Source organism: Gavialis gangeticus, unplaced genomic scaffold (genome assembly GCF_001723915.1).
Source record: "Gavialis gangeticus isolate Ggan-Ray unplaced genomic scaffold, GavGan_comp1, whole genome shotgun sequence".
NCBI lineage: Eukaryota > Metazoa > Chordata > Crocodylia > Gavialidae > Gavialis > Gavialis gangeticus.
In genome coordinates this window covers 121,278,545-121,299,435 of record NW_017729024.1, presented here as the reverse complement: position 1 = coordinate 121,299,435, position 20,891 = coordinate 121,278,545, and the positions used below count along the sequence as shown (strand labels likewise).

Below are 20,891 nucleotides of genomic sequence, written 5' to 3'. Positions count from 1 at the left end.
TCATGTTCATCTTGGAGTCAGTAATGACTCCCAGATCCTTCTCCACCTCCGTGCTGATCCTTGATCCTTTTTTTTTTTCTGGCGGAGCCTGCCCACCTTTTCTGCGGCTGGAGGGCCATTAATCTGTCAGGTCAGCTCCCAGCTATGGGAGATGTGGGCAGACTATGTTGGAAAAAACAAAAAAGGAGCAGGCCCTTCACTGCTTTGCCTTTAGCAGGCACCTGCGGCTGGCAGGATGCCTGAGGCCACCCGGAAATTGCCTGGCTTCCCCCTGGGGCAGTGTGAGAATACAGCAGGAGGATGGTTCCAGAGCCCCATGCACTGTCCCTGCTGCCTTCTCCAGCCATCAGCAAATCTAGCCACCCTCCTGCCACCGCCCTGCACCACCCCAGGGGCAAGCTAGGTGTGCTGGCATCTGGAGAAGACAGTAGAGATGGTTCATGGGGCACTGGAAGCCCAGGCAGGCTCAGGGAAGCATTGGATCAGGAACCTCTGAGCTGGGGCACCAGCCTGCCTGGACCTCTAGTGCCCCGTGCACCATCCTTGCCAACACCTTCAGCCACCAGCAAATCCAGCCACCCTCCTGCCACCTTCCCACACTGCCCCAGGGGCAAGCAAGTCCATTCCCAGGTGGCCCCAGGCATCCTGCTAGCTGCAGGTGCCTGCTGAAGGGAGAAGCAGTGAGAGAACCAATCTGTTTTTCCCTGGAGCCTGCCTGCCTCTGCCACGGCTGGGGCATGAGCTAATGGCTGCAATGTTCCAAATTGCAACATTGCAAACTCATTTAAAACCCACAAAACTTGGGTACACATGTGTGATGCTATTAATCCACGCAAAAGGATATTCTCATCACTTGTACGTAGTGACATCATCATGTATACAAGTGCCCTAAATGCTTATTTCTATGTTTTCCTCCAAATTCTTAGGACAAGCTGATAAAATGGCAAAAAAGAACAACAAATAAGACTCATCTTAAAATAACTCTGTCTCATCTACATAAAAATGAACATCTAACTCATATCCTCATATCACAGAGCACAAAGGAATTGTGTATTGTAAATGCTGACTAATAACGTACCCAAAGTATTACTCTGGGAGATACAAGGGAAAGCTGATTTAATGTTCCCATTAGTCAGTCAGAATGTAATAAAGAACCCATGATAAGATAAAAAGAGAATGCAGTTCCTGTCAAATTATTTCAAATTGTAATATTCTAAACATTTGTAGTGAAGGCTGAGATTGTAGCATTGGGCCCCAGATGGCGCGATGGGTCCAGTCCAAGACAGCCATCATTTTATTTTATTTGTTTAATACATCAGCCTCATTACCAGTTAACCAGATGTTTCTCATTTTTTGTTTATTTTAAATAACCATCGTCTGTCTCTATTCAAATTTATTTGATACCATTAATTACCCATCCACTTTACAAGGCAAATCCCAGCTGCAAACACAGGAATTATAAAACATACTATGTCATTAATACCATCAGGCATGGAGAGTCAACATAAGCATTAGAAATGTATATACAGTTATTTCAATTGCGTTTCCTTGCTTCTAAGTGCTGCAGCCAAAGATTTATCATTTCCGGACACAAGGCAAGCAATTTTTTTTTGGCAAGATAATGTTATTTCCTGAATGAAATGAAATGTTTATAAATATAATAAAAGTAATAGCTGTGTACTCAAAACAGTTCTTTCACCAAACTTCTTCCGTATTTAGTTAGGGATCAATCCTGAGAGATGTGCTAGTGCTAGACACCAAAAAACCCAGGTACCCAGGCCCCCTAGATTTCAGGATGGGAATCCTGGACTCTTTCAAGTCAATGGCAAGATCCTGTCCCCACTGAATTTAAGGGGGCTACAATATTACCCCATTCCTTTCATTAGCAGTGATGGCCACCATTTATGTAAGTGATAACCCCATGATTTTCTGACTGATGTTGGAATATTTATTCTGTTTTGTATTTGAATTTAGGTTAAGGAAATCAAAAGAACTGCTATGAAGGCAAATACTTCTTTAACAAATCTCTCTCTTGAATTTGGTGATGCAGACAAGCCTCCCCCCCAACCTTCCCTGAATAAAAAAATACTAAGCCAGCTATGTTTTTTTCCTCTTCCTGCTGATCCCAAATCCCATAATGAAGAACATATTCACTCTGCTGGATCAAGTCTCTACTTACTTACTTTGGAATAGCCATCTAGGAACAGTGCTCTGCATATCATGTGGTCCATTGGACCTGCCCTGCCTATCACTCCAGCAAAGAGATATCTACTCATCTTTAAAACTGGATATGAAAGGAGGCATATGTAACAGAGAGCCCTTCATTCTCTGTTTCTTTAAGTAGAAAAGCAGTCCAGCCAGGGAACTCTACAGGCTAGGCAGGGGGAACCAGCCTAATGAGAGAATTAGCAGCCAGCCCAGGCAGTCACCTGACCAGCTATAGGCAAGGCCCTGGAAGCACGTAAGCCCAAGGCTGGGGCTGGTAGGGGAGTCTCTCCCTGGCTGCCACAGGGGAAGGAGCTCCTGTTCAGGGGAGCCGCTCAGGAATGCTGGGCTGACCATTTGTTGCCTGTAGAAACGCTGAGGCTTGGGAAGCTCAAAAGGAGCCCATGCTGGTACCAGGCACACTGATAAAGGGGAGAAAGAAGGTTTACTTTCTTAAAGGGACAGAGGGCTGTTTTCTCAGTTCTTGTTTATGTAATAGCCCAGGGGCTTATAATTTATGTTACTGCTTCAACTGGTGGTTTGGAATGAGGCTGGAAGAGGAGGTAAGGAGGCCTCATTAGTGCCTGGGTGACACCTAACTGTCTTAAGCTCTGCCAGGGGCAGGCTCAGGGCTTGAGCCCTTATTCAGTCCAGAGTGACACCAGGGAAGGTGCAGCCATACAGTGGCCAGGGGCCTGGTGCCAGAGAAGGTGCAGCCACACAGGGCCAGGGACAGGGTCCAGGGGCCAAGTGACTGGAAGGGACAAATGAAGCTAGTGCCTCAATGCCAGGTCCAATTCAGTGGGCCTAGGCACAGAAGGTCTAGCAAGATTTAAAGGGGCAGAGGCCAAGGAAGCCAAACAGAAGGACAACATACCTGTAACCCCCGTGAGGTATGGGGCATGGTAAAGGGGAGGATTTGGAGCCACGCAATTAGCTCATATGGCTTTGGGTGCTCTGTTGGGCACAGTCAACTACAGAGGCCCAGCCAGGAGCCTGGGACCAGTGGGGACTACTAGGGTGCTGGGGACCGTAGTGGAGGCTCGGTTGGACCAGAGCTATGCAAAGGTCCGTGGGCAACCTTACTATTTATTTATATTTCCACCACGGTGTGGCAGATGAGACAGGAGGGCACCCTAGGGGCAGAGTGGGTCACAGTTGCAGAGCCACCAGCAGGCATCACAGCCACCCCAGGACCCCAACGTGTTAGACCATAGCATCTTCAAGGAACATCTATTTATGCTCTGACTACTGCTTAGAATATTTGAACAGACTCTTAACTAAAGGCATGTGCTTCTTGGAAGATGAATGATTTAGGAATGTTTTAATACCCAACTGGCATCTCAGTTTTTTAAAGAAAATAGAGTTATGTGGAGAGAAAGCTCCCATGATTCAGAGATCAAAGGAGATTTCTAGTAGGGCTGTGTGAAACAGCACTGTTTCGTTTCGACTTCCATTTCACCATTTTGATGGGACAGTGTTTCATTTAGAGTTTTGTTTTGAAAGCACTGTTCTGTTTTGTTTAGTTGAAACTGTTTCGCTGTTTCAACATTGTTTTGACAGTTCGCCAGTAGGCTATAATGGGGAAGCATGAAACTGCCTATAACTTTGTCATTTTTTGGCAGATTTGGATGAAAACAGCAGGGATGGTATTCCCTTCTGATAGTATGAAGTCTGCCAAGTTTCAAGGAGATAGGTGCAGAGGTTTCTGGGAAACTGCACCTCAAGCTGCTGACAAGCAAAAATTGTGACATAATTGTGTGTGTGTGTTAAGGCATGCCCTCACTGGTGCTGGGGCCTCTACATGACATGGTAGTGTGCCCCAGTGAGGTCTCCTCCTCCCCTACAGCCTCAATCCTGTCCACCACTTTGAATAATAACAGGTAAAACAACAACTTAGTGAGAAGCAGCACAGTAGCACCAGCAGCATCTCAGGCAGCCAAACTGTGACAGAGCCTTTCTTTCCTCTCCTGTAGGAGCTTCTTCTCCAGTGTGTGTTAAAGTGCGCCCTTACTGTGTCCTTCCCCACTCTTCCCCATCCCTCTCCTTACTTTGTTTGCCTGCAGGCAAGCCCAGCCTCAGCTTCAAAACTCAAAATGTTTTGAAACATTTCGGCTGCCCTCATTTCGTTTCAAGGCTGTTTTGAAGCCCTTCGTTTCATTGCAATTTTGCTGTTTCGAGCTCAAAATGAGTTGAAACAGTGTCAAAATGAAACAGCTGGCCAAATTTCACACAGCCCTAGTCTCTAGCACTTCCAGGCCAAGAGTGTCTGCACCACAAACTCTTCAGGGATTGGGATTTGGACCAAAATATCATACTGTGAAAAAAGACAATACACTTGTGTACACTTCAGAAAACACCACTCTCTATACTCTATGCACCCAAGTGACTCGTGACAAAGCAGTTTTCCTGGGAGAGTTCAGCGGAGTTCCCCCTCTGTGAGAGAGTGTTTTATAATGCAGATTTCATCAGTTCTCTGACCAGTCTCACAAAGCCCTTCCTGATCTCACTTTCTGAAGGACATAATTGTAACTGCCATTTAACATTAAGAAGCATACGTCAAATAGGAAAGCAACCCCTAAAGTTCGCATCATGTAAACCTTCCAGATCACTGAGCCTTCAACATGATGTTCTTTGGTGCATATTTCTATTTCCATTAGACTATCAGAAAAAAGTACAACAATTTGTGGATATTTGTTAAAAAGTGGAAGAGGAAACACCCTGTTGTCAAACAGACTCTCAATTGTGGAACATTAGAAGTTTTAAGACAGTTGCTTTACTGAATTAACATTTGAATAGCTTTTATAACGAAGTATTTTTTTTTAAATTAAAAGATAAATCTGACAGTTTCTAAGTGAACGAACAAACATACAAACAAAAACACCCCCCAGAAACCCAGACTATATGATATGTTAGTGTTAAGTATGGCTGACTGGATAATTCATAGTAGATATCTACTGCAAATAATGTCATTTTATTCCATTGAATAATTATCAAAGATAATTTTCCCGACTATGCAACCACTTCTCCTTACTCGCATAAACCATATACAGGTAATAAATATAGTTCAGACTCAATTTTAAGGTATAAGAAGGTTCTTACTGCAAAAGTGTCCAAATAACAGCAGATGCATCAGTAAAATATTGTATGAAATTAGGCATATAAGCTTTCTCAAACCTCCCAAGGAGTTTTACTCTTTGTAAACTCAAGGTATTTTTAAGATCAAGACATAGGCTTCTTTTGATAATACTTTTTCTCCCCTCTTTGCTTTTCCTCCTCCATCATTTCAGTCATCTGTTTTGACCTGTCTTTGGCTAATACCCTGATGATTCAATTGTTTCCAAGCTGATGGATTCTCACCTCTTTATTTATTTATTTGATTTATATGCTGCCCTTCCCAACAAAGGCTCAGGGTAGCTTACAATAAGAAGAGAGAATAATTTAAAAACAGGAGAGTGACAAGAGGACTGAAACAGCTTGAAAGGGAACTAGAACATCAAGATAACACTGAAACCCCCCTAAACAACTTCTTATCTTTTGGGCCTTTTGGTGAGTAGGCCCCAAAAGAAAGGTCTTACAGCACTTACAAAACATGTCCAGGCTCGGGCTGGATGTTTGTAGTCCCAATGACTTCATTACAGCTCCGTATGAGTTCTGCAGGGATTTGCCAACCCAGTACAAAATACAGGATGAGAGCCTATGACTGCAGCTCCTCTAGAGCTGGGTCATTTTTGTATTGTGATTATTTACTGCCTACCAAAATTGGCCCCCAACATGGAAAACAAATAGTTCCCACTTTAAGAATGTAATGTTTCAAGTGCACATTTTTACATTCCCTACGCCCCTGGAATGCATTACATTTAAGGTGTGATGTGTAAGGTGTACATTTAACATGTTAATCACACGATAAATAGTAACAGTGCTACACAAACAGCTCATTACAGAGCCATTAAGTGGCAAACCAGCAACAAAGATATTCCACAAAATATCTGGAACACCTTGTGGCTTGTTTGTATGGCACTGGAATGGGGGTCAGCATCAGGGCTGGGCCAGGCATAGTTCTAATGCCACAAATGGGCTGCCAGGGAAGCAGGTTGCAGGGTTTCCCAAAGAGGGTAAAGGAAGCCCAGGGGAACCCCCTGCTGGGAACTTGGCAACCCCTGCTCTTGGGAACCTTTCCTCCTTGCCCTGTAGCCTCACAATGCCTGTGGGACAAGACATTTTAAAATGCTGGGTTACAGGGAACCCCGGGGACAGCCCCAGGTGGATTGCCTTGCCCTGCAGTTCCCAGGAAGCTGGAAGTAAGACACTTTAGACACTTCCACAGTCACACTAGTACTGGGGAGAGGCTCCTCGACCCCAGAGGCCTCATGTGGTGGGACTTATAAAACCTGCATATACAGCCCAGCTGCACATGCAGTTTTTAAAAGTTCAAGTGCACAGAGACTCTGGAATCAGAGAGAGCCTCTCCCATTCCTGGGTTCTGGCAGGGAATCCGTGAGTTTGCAGGTGCCAGGAAGAGGGAGTCAACTGCCACCTCCCCACCAATCCCAAATCCAGTACTTGCAAACCCATGCCCTGGGCTTCCTTCCAGGAGCGGTGTGATGGGGATCAGTCCCCAGTCACACCTCCTGCTAAGCATGCGTGGCATGGCAGGAAGTACAATGGTTGGGATTGCAGATTAGATCTCATTGTGCCATTAAATGAATGCCTTCCAGCCATCACAGTAATGTAGTAAAGAGAAGGTCAAGAAAACGCAAGAAAACCTTCACTTTTGCAGCTCAGTAAAATGCCTAAATGCCATGAAGGCAGTTTCAAACCTCTCAAACAGCAACTGGTCCTGTACCTTTCATAAGAGAGAAAGCTTTCAGATTATTTATTTATATTTATTGTGGAAATAAGGGGAATATTCACTCCCTCAAATAACATCCTTTAAGAAAAAACACATTCTGAGGTGTTACATTTTATGTTGGATATCCCCAGGAACAAGGCATGAGATTTCTACAGCAGCCAGTGTTCTTTTAAGAAATAGCTGCACCACAATGCAAGCAGTTGATAGAGTATATAAAGCTAGTCAATCTTGGATCTGCCACATCATTTCTTTTTAAGTGTTAACACTCTGAGATTTCCATGAGCTAGTAAGACGCTCAAGCTTTCAGCAAGGGAAACCATTTACAACTTGTTTTGTTCAAAAGACTTGTTGATGACAAAACTCTTTCTTCCTTGGTACAGCCAATTTAAACTGAGTTGACAAGTTTAAGACTACATATTGAGACAGAAAAATGTTACCATTGTTTGGTAGCAGATTGAGCTGAAAGTTCAGTGGCTATAGCTACAGCTCTCTAAATCATGAAAAGGCAGGTTATGAACTGCAGGAGACAGAGGCTAAAAGAGCTTCCCACAGCCACCTGATATATACCAAATAGCCTAGGCTGATGAAGTAGCTCCATGGTATTCTTCCAATACATTGTAATGAGACCTAGTAAGATTGAGATCTGTGTTGCTACCGAGAAACTTAACCATGAACTCTTGAAATATATTTCTTTTGAAGTGATGAAGGGATACTTTAGACAAAAATGTCAGACTTACAGGACACAGCCCTAAGTGCAGTGTACAGGGGTGAGCTATAATTGCTAAAGTTAGAGACTACATAGCTAACAATACACCATGCTGAAAAAACTGTTTTTAAAAAAGATCAAGTAATCAAAATAATGCTAGGCACATCTACACATACAATTGCTGTTGCGTGAGTTTACTCCACAGTAATTTACTCTGGAGTAAACTCAACCTGGGCAGGCATCTACATGCGTGTGCATTTGGGAACAGGTTTACTCTTCTGCCCTCCTGCAGCAGCCAGGCAGAGTACTAAGCTCCCCCTGGGTGCTAGCCCAGAAACTGGCAAGGAGCACCAGGCCAGGAGATAGCTGCCTCCTGGTGGGGGCTGGAAGATTGCTCCCTGCTCCCAAGAGCTGCCTGCTGCCAGGACAGGCTCCGATGGTGAAGGTCAGATGGGGACAATGTCCTCCTGCCTTGCAGCAGGGAGCTCCTAGCCCTGGCTCCCCAATCAGGGGCAGGGGACTTGGAAAGAGGTGTGGGGAAGGAAAAGGTACCAGCCCCTGCCCCAATCTTCTGGTGGAAGAGCTAGCAACGAATCTCTTCAACAACACCAGCAAGTCTCCCGCTCCCTGCTGCCTAGCTAACCATCTACACACGCTGCCTGGCTGACCATCTACGCTAAATTTGCTCTCAGTTGACCATTTACACGTGCCTTACTCCATGGTAATTACTTGGTAGTTAATTTGCTACTTGCACTTGTGGGTAGCAAATTAACTGCCAAGAAGAGCAAATTACTGTGCAGTAAGAGTCTGCATGTGTAGACAGTGATGCTTACTATGCAGTAGTTTGCTCTACTGCAAAATAAAGCATTTCATGTAGGCACATCCACTGTTACTGTAATTTACAATATTAAGCCTATGTCACATTCATACATGTTTTAAGTGAACGTTTTAAGTACCTTGGCACAATCTGAAACATGAGTTCTTATCAATGCCTCTTCAACACTCACTGGCAAGTGAAAATTTTTTAAATAAACTTGACAGGGCAAATGACCTCAGTAAATAATAGAGGTGGATCTCAACTGGGTCTGGATTTGGGAACATATCCCAGCACAGAAAACTTTGGGATGTCCTGTTCTGGCTTTTTGATCCAGCTTTTATTTTTTTTTTAAATATATAGAGATGAAGAAATCTGCAAAATGTGGATCTTTACATAGTTTCCAACCCTTAAAGCCCACATGCTTCCATGCTGCACACTGGACCCACCTGGGAGTGGCTGGGGGGGCAATGCTGTGTGTAGTGTGAGTTCTGGACTGCCCGGAGCAGGTGCTGCATACAGCATGTGGCCTGCACATGTGGTGCAGGTCCCAGAGCAAGAGCAGAAGTGGGTGGAACTGCATGAAGCATAGGTCCCAAGCCCTGCATTTGCAGCTGATCCAGTATGTCGCACTTGCTGCAGGTGGATCCATTCTAGACCCATGGACCGTAGCAAGGTGTGCATATTGGGGTTCTGTGGCCTTGACTGGCCCACCAACTGTGTCTTTGACACCCCTGCCTTAGCCTATGAGAATCCTGAGCTGCTGCTGGGCTAGCTATGTCAATCCAACACCAACTCCTCCTAGCATAAGGGTCACTTCAGAGTACACTGGGAGTTCAGGGGTTTTTGGAGATTTTTATCTAGTGGTGTAAGTTCTGGTAATGATAGCCTTTGAAGCGATGATGGGGCCTGTGGTGATGGGGCCTGGAAACCCTCAGAACATGTTTGGAAATCAGAAAAAAGTGGAGAGAAACCAACTATGTGTAATATGCTGAGTTCCATGCCCTGGGTCCAACCAGTCCTAATTAACTAATCAAAGTAACCAATCCCCTGAGGCTCCAGGAAGACAGACCTTGCCTGCTCCAGGCTTTAAAAGTGTGCCACAGATAGCAGCATACTCTCTGGGCAAAGACTCCTGTGTTTTCTCTGTACTCCTTCACAGTTCCTTGATTCCTTGCTTACTTAAAACACTAGCTTTGACTCTTAGCCTACCCATAACTCTGGCTTCAACTTCTATGCCTAATTTAGGCTTCATTTTAGACTTTTAGCTTACCTTGAACTCAGGTCTTAACTCCTAGTCCTGTGACCCCTGGTTTACTATGAACCCTGACTTTTACTCCTGGCTCCCCATAAACACAGTTTCTGGACTTATCCTACTAACCAGGTAACCTTCCATGACCAACTACGCCCTGGTCCCTAATACTATGAGGGAGGCATAACCAGCAACTCTGGCACCTTGGGTAGGGATGCTGGAGAGTGTGTGGGAGTTGTGGTTGCCAAGCTGCTGCTACCATGGTAGGTCCCTGAACACCAGCTGCTGTTGCTGTCACGCAGTGTCTCTGCACACTGGCCACTGTGCTGCTGTGCAGGCTCTCTCCAGCTACCATTTTGATGCTTCCCTCTAAATTAGCTCTTAAGGCTAGTGTTCTGCTTGTTCTGCCTTAATTACTCACTCTACTGACTTACATTCCAAGGCTACTGAGGCTAGGAACAGATGTTGCATTTGTCCCTGGACGAGTTGTGCTTGTGTCTGTCCAAGAACAGAAATATTCTAGGATTGGCATGTACTGGTTTCTCTCGCTTTATGCGGATTCTGTATGTGCAAATTCGGTCTTATACAATGACCCTTTTTATACCAAAATTCGTTACATGCGAGGTAAATTTACACTTATACGACTGGTGTTGTGGAAGCCCACAGTCAGCTGCTTTGTGCAGTGCAGTGTGGGATGATGCACATGAAAATATAGTCTGCTGTATGGATCTGTGCTCCTCGCTTGCTGTCTGCAACATGTGTTTCTGTAGTTGCCATCCCCATTACGACTTCTAAGTATCTCGATAGCTTTTGAACCATGATAGATTTTGAACCATGCAGAAGCACTAGTCTGTGCTTGTGTGTACTGTCTGTTGTTGGCAAGTACCAAAATTGTCTTGTAAAAGTGATAAAAATGGGTCTGGGGGTCAGTACAGTCAAAGTCTTGAAATGTATTCCTATTTGTTACATTGTAAAGTGGGTTCTCTTTATGCGAATTTGAGTTGTGCGCCATTTTCCAGGAATGCATGTACAGCATAAAGTGAGGGAAACCTGTACATATGTTGCCCTTCTAATCAGGGTTTATTAAGTGGCTGAATGCCTTGCTGCTTTTCTGCCATTGATTCAATGATGCAATTCTGGGATTACCATTCAGACACACTTAGCAATGGCCTAGGATAAACTGTTAGTATTTCTTACCCCATGAACCTTTTTAGGATTTATTTCTAGGCCAATGGACATTGGTATCTGAACAATCATACTCTTCTTGAGATAAAATGGTTCATTCCTGGACAAATGTAATATCTGTTTGCAGTCTGACAGTCCCTTTTCTACCAGGAAAAATGATGGATTTTCCATCTCTTGGTATCTGCAAATGCATGCTTTCTGGAAGACATGCATTAGTCAAACACAATGTTTTAGCCAGATACAAGTTATTGGGTGCAATACAGAGGTAAGTAAACTTAATGGCCTGTTATATACTGAAGGTCAGACTAAATAATATAGCCATTAAGGGTGTGTGAAATGGGCCATATTCAATTCAGATTTGGCCTGAATTGGGGACAGTGATTTCATAGATTATAGTCAGAAGGGACCCAATGGATCATCGTGTCCAACCCCCTGCCCCTGGCAAGAAAGAGGACCGAGATCAGATGACCCCAGCCAGGTGATTGTCAAGCCTCCTCTTGAAGACCTCCAAGTTAGGTGACAGCACCATCTCCTTTGGAAGCCCATTCCAGACTCTGGCCACCCTTACTGTAAAAAATTTCTTCCTAAATCTACTCTCCACTAGTTTGCACCCATTATTCCTAGTTACTCCCTGGGGCGCTGTGGTAAACAGCACATCCCCAAGTCCCTGCTGTCCTCCCCTGATAAATTTAGAGGCGGCTACAAGGTCACCCCTCAGCCATCTTTTGTATAGGCTGAAGAGATCCAGATCTCTCAACCTCTCCTCATAGGGTCTTTCACAGAGACCACTAATCATGCGAGTGGCCCTCCTCTGAACTCTCTCCAAATCTTCCGCGTCCCTCTTGAAGTGCGGTGCCCAAAATGACACAGTACTCCAACTGCAGCCTGACTAATGCCACATAGAGGAGGAGCATCACCTCCCGCAATCTGTTGGTCATGCATCTGCTAATACATAACAAGGTGCAATTGGGATTGGCTTTGTTGATGGCCTCGTTACACTGCCGGTTCATGTTCATCTTGGAGTCAACAGGCTATAAGTTTTGTCAGGCAGGATCTACCTGTGACGAACCCATGCTGGTTTCCTTTCAGCATTGTTTCCCCTGTTGGGCCTTCATAACTACGCTCTTCAATGATTTTTTCTAGTATTTTCCCAGGGATTCGATTAGTTGATTCAGATCATCGTCCCTGATTTGTTTCAGCCAAATCTGAATTTGAAGATTCAATGCTGATTTGGAGAATCAGAGATTTGGCCATAGACACAGCTTTAAATGTTTTTTTTGACATACCTCGATATACCAGGCATGGTGCATGAACTCTGCAATCAAATCAGGGTCTGAAGCTTCGCAGAGCCCTACTAACCATCTATCCTGGCCTTAAAATCTGTGAATCAGTTAGTTCTGTTCTGCCATATCTGACTAAATAGATCAATAATAATTATTATTCCCATCCTGTAGCAACATCTTATTGTATGTTTGGATAGATTATAAGGTCATGAGTGGACAGCTAATTAACTGATGAGCACCCAATAATAAGCTAACAACATCCATCTGTCTGCCCATATTTCCCAGGCACATGAAGAATTCTTACAGTTAAGTCATATGAATACAAGTTGCCTGCTTTTAGATGATGAGTGGCTGGGTCACATGGAACCTACGTAAGATCAAAGTGATACTAGTCAAAGTCCATACTCCAAAGTACCACACTACACTCAGTCCCTTTCTCCCTACATTGACAGCAACAATGTGTAAGTTGACCACTTACACTCTCTACTCACCTTATCACATCAGCAAAAAGACTTGGGATGTTGTCATCATCACTAAGTCTAGACCATCTGGTTCCAATTGTGGCAAAGAACCCAGCCCTGATCCTCCTGTCATCCGCTGGAAAGGTTCCGTTATTGTATATATTGTGATATAGATCTACAGTAGGACTCTTGGTACTGTACAGTCCACAAAGGGGTAGTCCCCACCCCAATTAGCTGTCATCTCCACCTTTTTCCCTCAGATAGGGATCACGCTATGTCCAATAAGTCATTTATCTCCTTCATGGGTTATTATAACTCACTGTGTCTAGAATTGCTTCTGGAAACATTGCAGAGGCTCAAGAGTATGAAGAATGCGACTGTCCACTTTCTCAACAGGCTCTCACAAGGGTGAACACAAGCTCTCAGATTGCCTTTCCTATCACTTTAAGTTTTTTCTGCCTTGATCCTAAAACAAAATAATTACCCAGGGCCTAATTGGATTGGCTACCACTTCTCCACTTAAGATATAGCTTCATGGCACAATGCACTGCTATATAGAGAAACAGGACCTCTCTCTCAATGAGCTAGATCAGGTACCAGAAGTAGGAAGGGTTAATTAATTAATTAACTAACTAATTAACCCTATTAAGGGTTAGTACATTCCATTTTGCAGCAGGGCTACTTAGTCTGCTTGGAGCAATTTATGAACATGGCTACATTGCTTCTGGTACCCAAACTAGATTAGGTGTCTCTACAATTATCATAGAAGCATAACCTTGGAGGGCTGTGACAAAGCAACTTGCACACCCAGGCTAAAATGCATAAGAGTGGGGGAAGGAGTGGTAGCTGCAGAATAAATAAAAATGAGCTTCAAGAGTTGATCATGCTTCAAGAGTTGAGTCTGGCTGCTTTCTGGGCAATACTTATTCTTTCTTGTCAAAGAGTAATGGACAGGAGATTGCATATACTCTTGTTTAAACACCAGTCTTTGTTCATGTGCACACACTAGCCATTTGATTAACATTCAGGTAAGAAAATCCCATTTGTATGAATGCTCATGAATGGCAAGGGGAGAAAGCATGGTTGAATCAGCTGAAAGCTGTGCATTTGAACAAAGATTTGCAAACACTCTTCTTCAACATTTGGTCATCAGACACTGAGCATTTAGGGTGATATTAAAAAAATATTCCCAACTTGTCTGTGCAAAGAAGAGAAAGTGCATGTTTAACTTTTAGAGGAATTAGAGAGTTGTCCATGTCAACACATTTTCAACATGTTAAGGTAATTATGCTCTGACTCAATAGTAGTAAAAATTTGTTTTCAGCTGCTACTAATTTTCTTCTTGGCTACATGTCTGAGTGAAGAAAGAAGAAGAAAGAAGCTGTTTATATAGTGCAAATAAGAACGCAACTCAAAAGAATGGGTATGCTAATGAGAAAGGAAGACTTCAGTACTCCACAACTGCAAGAGAGAAAAAATGTCTGCCGTCTTGAAAACCCGATGACAGGTTGTATGTGCAGTTGGGAGGCAGTCAGGGACACAGAACAGGGCATGCACGATGCATAGAAGTATTTGTAGTCATACTTAACATCATTGAAAATAATTCCATGGAGAAACACATAAGCCCACGATTAAGATGAAAGCTGAAAATCTAGGCTGGGAATTTTAAGTGAGTGCACGCAAGATAGGTAGTCACCCATTCCCCACTGATCTTCCAAAGAAATAGAACGCCTTATTCCCCACTGCACATTTGAAAAGCATTCAATTACTTTACTTGAGTGCCAGTCCTTAAAATATTTCATCCTCCTCTTTAGTGAAGCATTATGAGATAGGGCACGCAAACAATTTCTTTTTCCTAAGTTTAAGATAAGGTTCTTTCCTACCTTGGATGTGGATGCTGTTTGGTTGAAAAGATGGGTTTGTTGCTGTCTGGTATGTCTTGAGATGCGTCCCTGCAGTCTGCTGGAGATGGGGAGGCTGTGGCGTCCGCCTCTGCATCATGGGTGGGGGAACTGAAATTCTCCTGGGGCTGATGTGGTGGGGAGAAGGAGCAGGAGCTACAAATCTGAGAAATGGAGAAACAGACTGACATATACAATCCTAAATAAAAGCCAAAGATTCCTTTTAATTCATTAAATCAAAGTGCTGTTGCAACTTACACAGGCAGAGACTTCTAAGAGAACAGTGTTCACTTAGAAGAGCCAAGTACTGGTTATTTAAATTATAAAATATCACTACACCTTTTAAATAACAAGTGAAATTCCAAACTGCAGTTTTAATCAGATAAATTCCTATTACAATCCAAGAAGATGCTCAAAGACAACAGTCATGAGAGTCATACAAGAACCCAGACAGGGTACCAGCCATCACAGCGTGGATTGTCACATGGTTGGGCAATAAGATCCCAGACGACAAACATCTTTCCTTCCTTCTTAGGAGGGAATGAGTCATTAGCAATGCTCAGTAGCGTAACAGCCAGGCACTCAGGGCACAGGGGCAGTGGCGACTGCTGTTTGCCATGCAACTGCAAACAGCAGCTGCTGGGTTTTTTTGCCACCTCTCCCTAAGCTGGTGCCTTGGGTGGCTGCCCCATTTGCTTTGACCTAGTTATACCACTGATTGTGCTTCTGCAGGATATATGGCTTGGCTAATGGACAATGGGGTATTCATTACCCATAAGAAGACCTGCTGGTTAGCTGCACGGGGGACTCAGGTTTCAAGTCTGTTGAATAATTAATTTTTTCTGTTGCATTTTTAGTGATCATCACACAAGTACAGTACTCCAACATCTCTTGGAGATTCTCCCATCACATTAAGCTATTTGGAAACAGGTATTATGTCTATTTTTGGTAATGGGAAACTGAGGCATAGAAACACTACAATACTTAGTCTCCCTGGTCCACATGCTCAAGTTCTATTGTATACCATGTCACCTGTCTGGCAGTAAACACTGTTTCCTTGGTAACAGTGGAAGGAGGCTGTAGCCTTGTACACAATACGTAGAGAGATATAGCTACAGTCATTTTGTGACAGAATACCCTTGTATAGAGGCATTGCTTGAGCAAGCATAATTAAATTGCCTTGAGTTTTTATGGTTTAACATGGAAGAGATTTCTACCAACCATCTCCTACATAACTGATTTTATTTGGAACTCATTTACTAATCTTTTCGCAGATCTGTATCTTATAACAGATTTCAGGGTGAACTTTCTAGGTTTTACTGCACGTTCTATTTGTTTTCTTTGAGTAGCATTTTTTTCTTTATTTCTTATGTATGTTCGCTACAGTTTGTTTTGTCTTTGAATAGCTTTGATATTTACTTAAAAAGGCAAATTTATTCCTTAAGATATGTACATGATGAAGAAACTAAAGAAATATATCCCCAAATTGGGAAAGTGATGACATCCTTACTCAGTAACTGAGTGTAACACGTGACATTATTTTACTGTTGTGGATAGCCTTGCACTGTATACTCTGGCAAAAAAAAATACAGGAATGAAGCATGTATGACAACAATTGAGGCTAACAAAAGAAAAAATGTATAATAGTTATTTTTTCCTGATAAAAATATAAAGGGTTTTTTAAAAAGTGTTACAACTGCAGGGTTACAGGTCTGCCAGAGAAAGAGGAAAGGCTGGCAATAGCTTTCTGTACAGCACTCACATGGAAAGATTATTGATTTGCTGCCAGGGATCAAGAACAATACACAGACTGATCTTTCTTATTATTATTATTCAAAAAATTGTGGGATATCATCCTCTGTGTTTTCAAAAATTCATTTGTGAAAACTAATCAATGAAAAATGGCTTTAACAGCTAACCAACAGAAGAAAAACAACTCTTTTCAAAACTTAAAATGAAAAGCCAGTTTTAAAGATTTCACATTTGATTTAACATCTAAAAACCCTTCCAATGAGAATATACCACTTTGTATAGCCAGACAGGACTCCTTTTTAGTAGACTTTAGTGGTCTTTATAATGATTTATGAATCACTTCATGAATTCCTGGCTTACTCATATGGGTGACTATAGTATCTACTTATACTTCCCTTCTGTCTCACAGAAGAGAAACTTGGACTCGTTTCAATCCAGATTTGTCCCCGAATAAATCACAGTGCGTTACTGAGGGAACTGCAAATTTAATTTTGTTTCTGAAACAATTGGGACCAGCTTGTAACCACTAGGCAACTGCCATCAAGAATTGTGGCCGTGCCTGGCAGCCCATGCAAACAAGAACAAGCCAGATTTGTAGAAAGGTGCCATTCTCTAATGGCTGCTGAGATCTTCTGTAGCAGAACAAGAATGTTTTAGGCACCATGAGACAGCATGTCATTACTTAGTGATACCTAAGAAAGGTGGTCCCATACATAAATGACTAAATTTGAAATGTTTTCAAGTTTTATTTAATTGTAGGCAACAGCAAGATGGCAATATTATCAAAGATGAACCGATCAGATTATTTGATAAAATATGTAGCAAGCCTTTAATTAGTCAATACTGACCAATACTAAATATTATGGAGATTTTATTGTGATAAGAGCCGGCTAGACCTGGACATAATTTAAGTTAAAAGTATAATATGAGCAAACAAAACAATAATTAAAAATACCAGTCAGTGGTGATGGGAGTAGTAGTAGCTTTTTCTGCTATGTGGCAGGCAGGGCATGGCCAACTAAAAACAAGTGTTTGATGGGTAGGAATAAAAAAAGCTTTTATGTATTTGGAGAAAGGATTTGTACAAGGCGTTCTTTACCAAACCTCAAGTTGTTTGAGATTCCTTGGCTACAAAAGTGTGTGTGTGTGGGTGTGTGTGTGTGTGTGTGGGTGTGTGTGTGTGTGTGTGGGTGTGTGTGTGTGTGTGTGGGGAATGAAAGAATCAGGACAAGAAAACCTTCATTCTGTTAGTTCTGCACAAAACAGAACTGCCATTGTTAATCCGAGATGCTGGATTCCCTTTTCAGAACCTGATGTCAGCCTTACAACTGTGATATCAACTTTTTGTCATTATTCAAGCTGGTTGGAATCAAACAAAACAAAGAGAAAATTACCATTCAAGGCTAAACTTGACCTCTTAAAGGCTTTTTGATGGTGCTCCACTTTTGCAAAGAAGTATTTGAAAGACTTGCCATTTCAGAATTATTTTGGCTGCATTCCTTTTGGCCAGCATACTTTTATTTGATTTCACATTGCCAACCTTGTGGGGGTATCGTGGAAGTACATGACTGGCCTTGTAATTTTAAACATTGTGCTTATGCTAACATCTCTCAATGGGCTTGTCTCACCTCCACTGCCTGATCTCTCCAGGAGTTGTCATCTCCATCCCTTCCACCAAACTCCTTTCTATAGTATTGCCAACTCATGATTTTTTGGCAAGTCAGGGCATTTCAGCCAGACCTGAAGCTGGAGCTGGCTTGGAGATAATATAAGACACTCTGGCCCTCTCCGATTGGCTGTTCTGCCCCAGGAGGTACATAAGTGAGGCAGGCAGCCAATTTGGGCCACAGCTGTAGGCACAGCTCTCTGTTCCCTTCCCTTTAGGAGTCAATATTTTCACAAGAGGAGAGAAGAGAGGAACAGCTATTAAGAAAACCAGCAGCTCAGGGTGGCAGCACATCCATTTCTTTGCTACCTTCCTTACAGAAGCAGGATAGTTCTTCTACTCCGCTATTCCCCCTTCTCTACCCCTGCAATACTCAGCCTGGGAAAGGAAAGGGGACATAAATAATATGACATGTGGAGGGCAAGCAGATGGAGGGACAGAACTATTATAGGGGTTTGGAAGGACATGACTGAGTGATGAAAAGATGTGGAAATCAGAGACCTTGTAAGGGAAAAAAATCACCTTACTCAAGAAACCTGGAAGAAGGGACAACAGACATGCTGGGGGATGGGCAAGCATGGGGAGTTTGGAAATCAAAAAAAGACCCAAAAACCACAATGCAATTCTTTTTTAATAAAAATCACAGAATGCTGGAACCAATCCCATGATTTTTGGAGTCTGATTCACTTTCTTTTAACTTTGTGGGTTGACAAGATTGCTTCCATGAGTCCCTCCTCTTTTATGATTCACTTCCCAGTTGTGAACTGGTTTCTGTCCGATTAACTGCTGAAGTAGTGGCCATACATTGACTGGCATCTGGATGTGCATTTAAATATTGCGACAGAGAGGCCCTTGTTTCACCCAAAAAGGAGAATTGGGATAATGTCATCTGTGCACTTCTACACCATTTATGATGCAAGACAATCAAAAATTTCCACTGAAAAGTGCATTGGAATTGAATGGATTCAGTCAAATGGATGTCAAACCAGTCTCCAAGTACTAGGCTAGAATGGGGTTGAAGTAGTCTTCAAGGATGTTTTGATTTATAAGGCATGGTAGATTTGCACCCTATAGACTAACTAAATCAGAGGTGTATAGTGTACACTTTCATGAGCCTGACCTCACTTCTTCACAGCATCTGATGAAGTGAGCTGGGGTTTAAGAAAGCTTGTGCTATACACCTCTGATTTAATTAGGCCACTGACAGACATTTTTTAATGGGCTGTCATCCTAACAACTGCACCTCCTGTCATGCCACATGTGCATGGTGAGATGCACAATTTTAGGATCAGGGATCAGATCCCAATTCCAACCAACATGCCAGTGCAGGGGAAGCCTGGGTCTATAATCCCAGGCTCTCCCTGCACCAGTAGTTGAAAACCAGGTACCTGATGCTTAGCTGACTATCCACTGGCTCTAGGAACTGCACCAAGGCTCAGTACAGGCCTGGATCCAGCCAGTGATCAGCCAGTTGTCAGCTGGTGAGGACCGCAACAGGGATGGTTGGAAACTCCGGCATGGTCCTCACCCTGCCATACATTCAATTTAGGGTGCAATGCAAACCAGCCACAAAAAATACTGCACATTTTTTGTGCAATACTTCTGTGGCTGGTTTCTCTCTTTGTGGTGCAATTAATTGACTGAATCTATGGCTGGGTTACTATTTAAGATGAGATTAACATACAAATCACATCTTAAGTGTAACATCTGCCTGAGGCCTGATGTCAGGATTGACTTAATGGTTCGTGGTCAATCAGTGAGTTATCTTAGGCAGGCTGGGGTCACACCAGGTGTCTACTGCAGTCCAGGTCATCAGGCCAAGGGTTGAGGTGATACCATGGTCAGGATGGATGATAGATCAGAGCTGGGAGGTCTAAACAAGGCAGGGGCAGGGATTGTGGCAGGGCTGGGATCAGGCAGGAACAAGGCAGAGGTCAGAGAATCAAAAATGTAAGTGACATTACTTCCACAGGAAGTAGGAGGGGTTTTCTAGTCCATGTCCAGGGCTTATGGTTCCTATAGGATCCCCTGGTCACACCAGATTCCTTGTCAATGTCCTCATGGGAGGGACCAGGCTGGGCTGGGGCTGGTGCCTCACAAGTTGCTTGGTGGTGCTGAGGACTCAGCTGCCCCAGGTTTGAAACACTATGGTCCTAATAGCTAAGGTGCAAATCCACCTTCCCTTCTGCCTGACTTCAGATAACACGACTAATTACCTCAGTTTGATTTATAAACAATCACAGGCGTTACTAAAGCTGACAGGCATCTAGTCAGAGGCTAGACAGAAGAAATTAAACTCCCTTATGGAGAAAGATAGCTGGAGACAATGGAATCTAGTGCTTATGGCATTAGGCCCAAGGCAACGCTGATCAAAAGCTAAGTCAAGAGGGCTGACTAAACGCAGGGGCTGTGGCCTTGACTGCCTGTAGCTCTCTGTGTCTATATACCTCTAATGGCAGAACACGAGAGAAAGCCTGATGCTCCCCCCCACCCCCACACTGTTGCAGCTGTAACCACAGCTGGAATCTCTGGGCTTTCCTCACCTTCAGTTTATACTTCCTGCTTCAGTCCTGGATCAGCAGGAATGGGCACAGGGGGTTGGGGGGGAAGGGGTGCAGGGGGCTGAAGGTGAGGCTGGGGCCATGTGGACTTGCAGTGTAGTGGTGGTGGGGAGAGGTATTTGTGTGGGTCTATGGTGCAGTTGGGGAGCACCCATGTGGCATGCAGAACAGGGAGCCTGTGGCTTGTGTTGGTATGTTCTGTGGGGCATGTAGATGGACACCCCTAATCTACTAGATGCTGCTAGTATTGCTT

At 43.4% G+C, this 20,891-nt stretch overlaps 1 protein-coding gene across 1 annotated transcript in view; it reads right to left on the bottom strand.

The window, feature by feature from the left end:
* The window catches only part of GLIS3 (GLIS family zinc finger 3), a 441,718-nt gene that overhangs the window by 39,714 nt on the left and 381,113 nt on the right, over positions 1 to 20,891 (bottom strand). Inside the window, exon 9 of the mRNA XM_019517632.1 lies at positions 14,642 to 14,823. Coding sequence (XP_019373177.1) covers positions 14,642 to 14,823 — 182 coding nt within the window. The remainder of the gene's footprint in view (positions 1 to 14,641; positions 14,824 to 20,891) is intronic.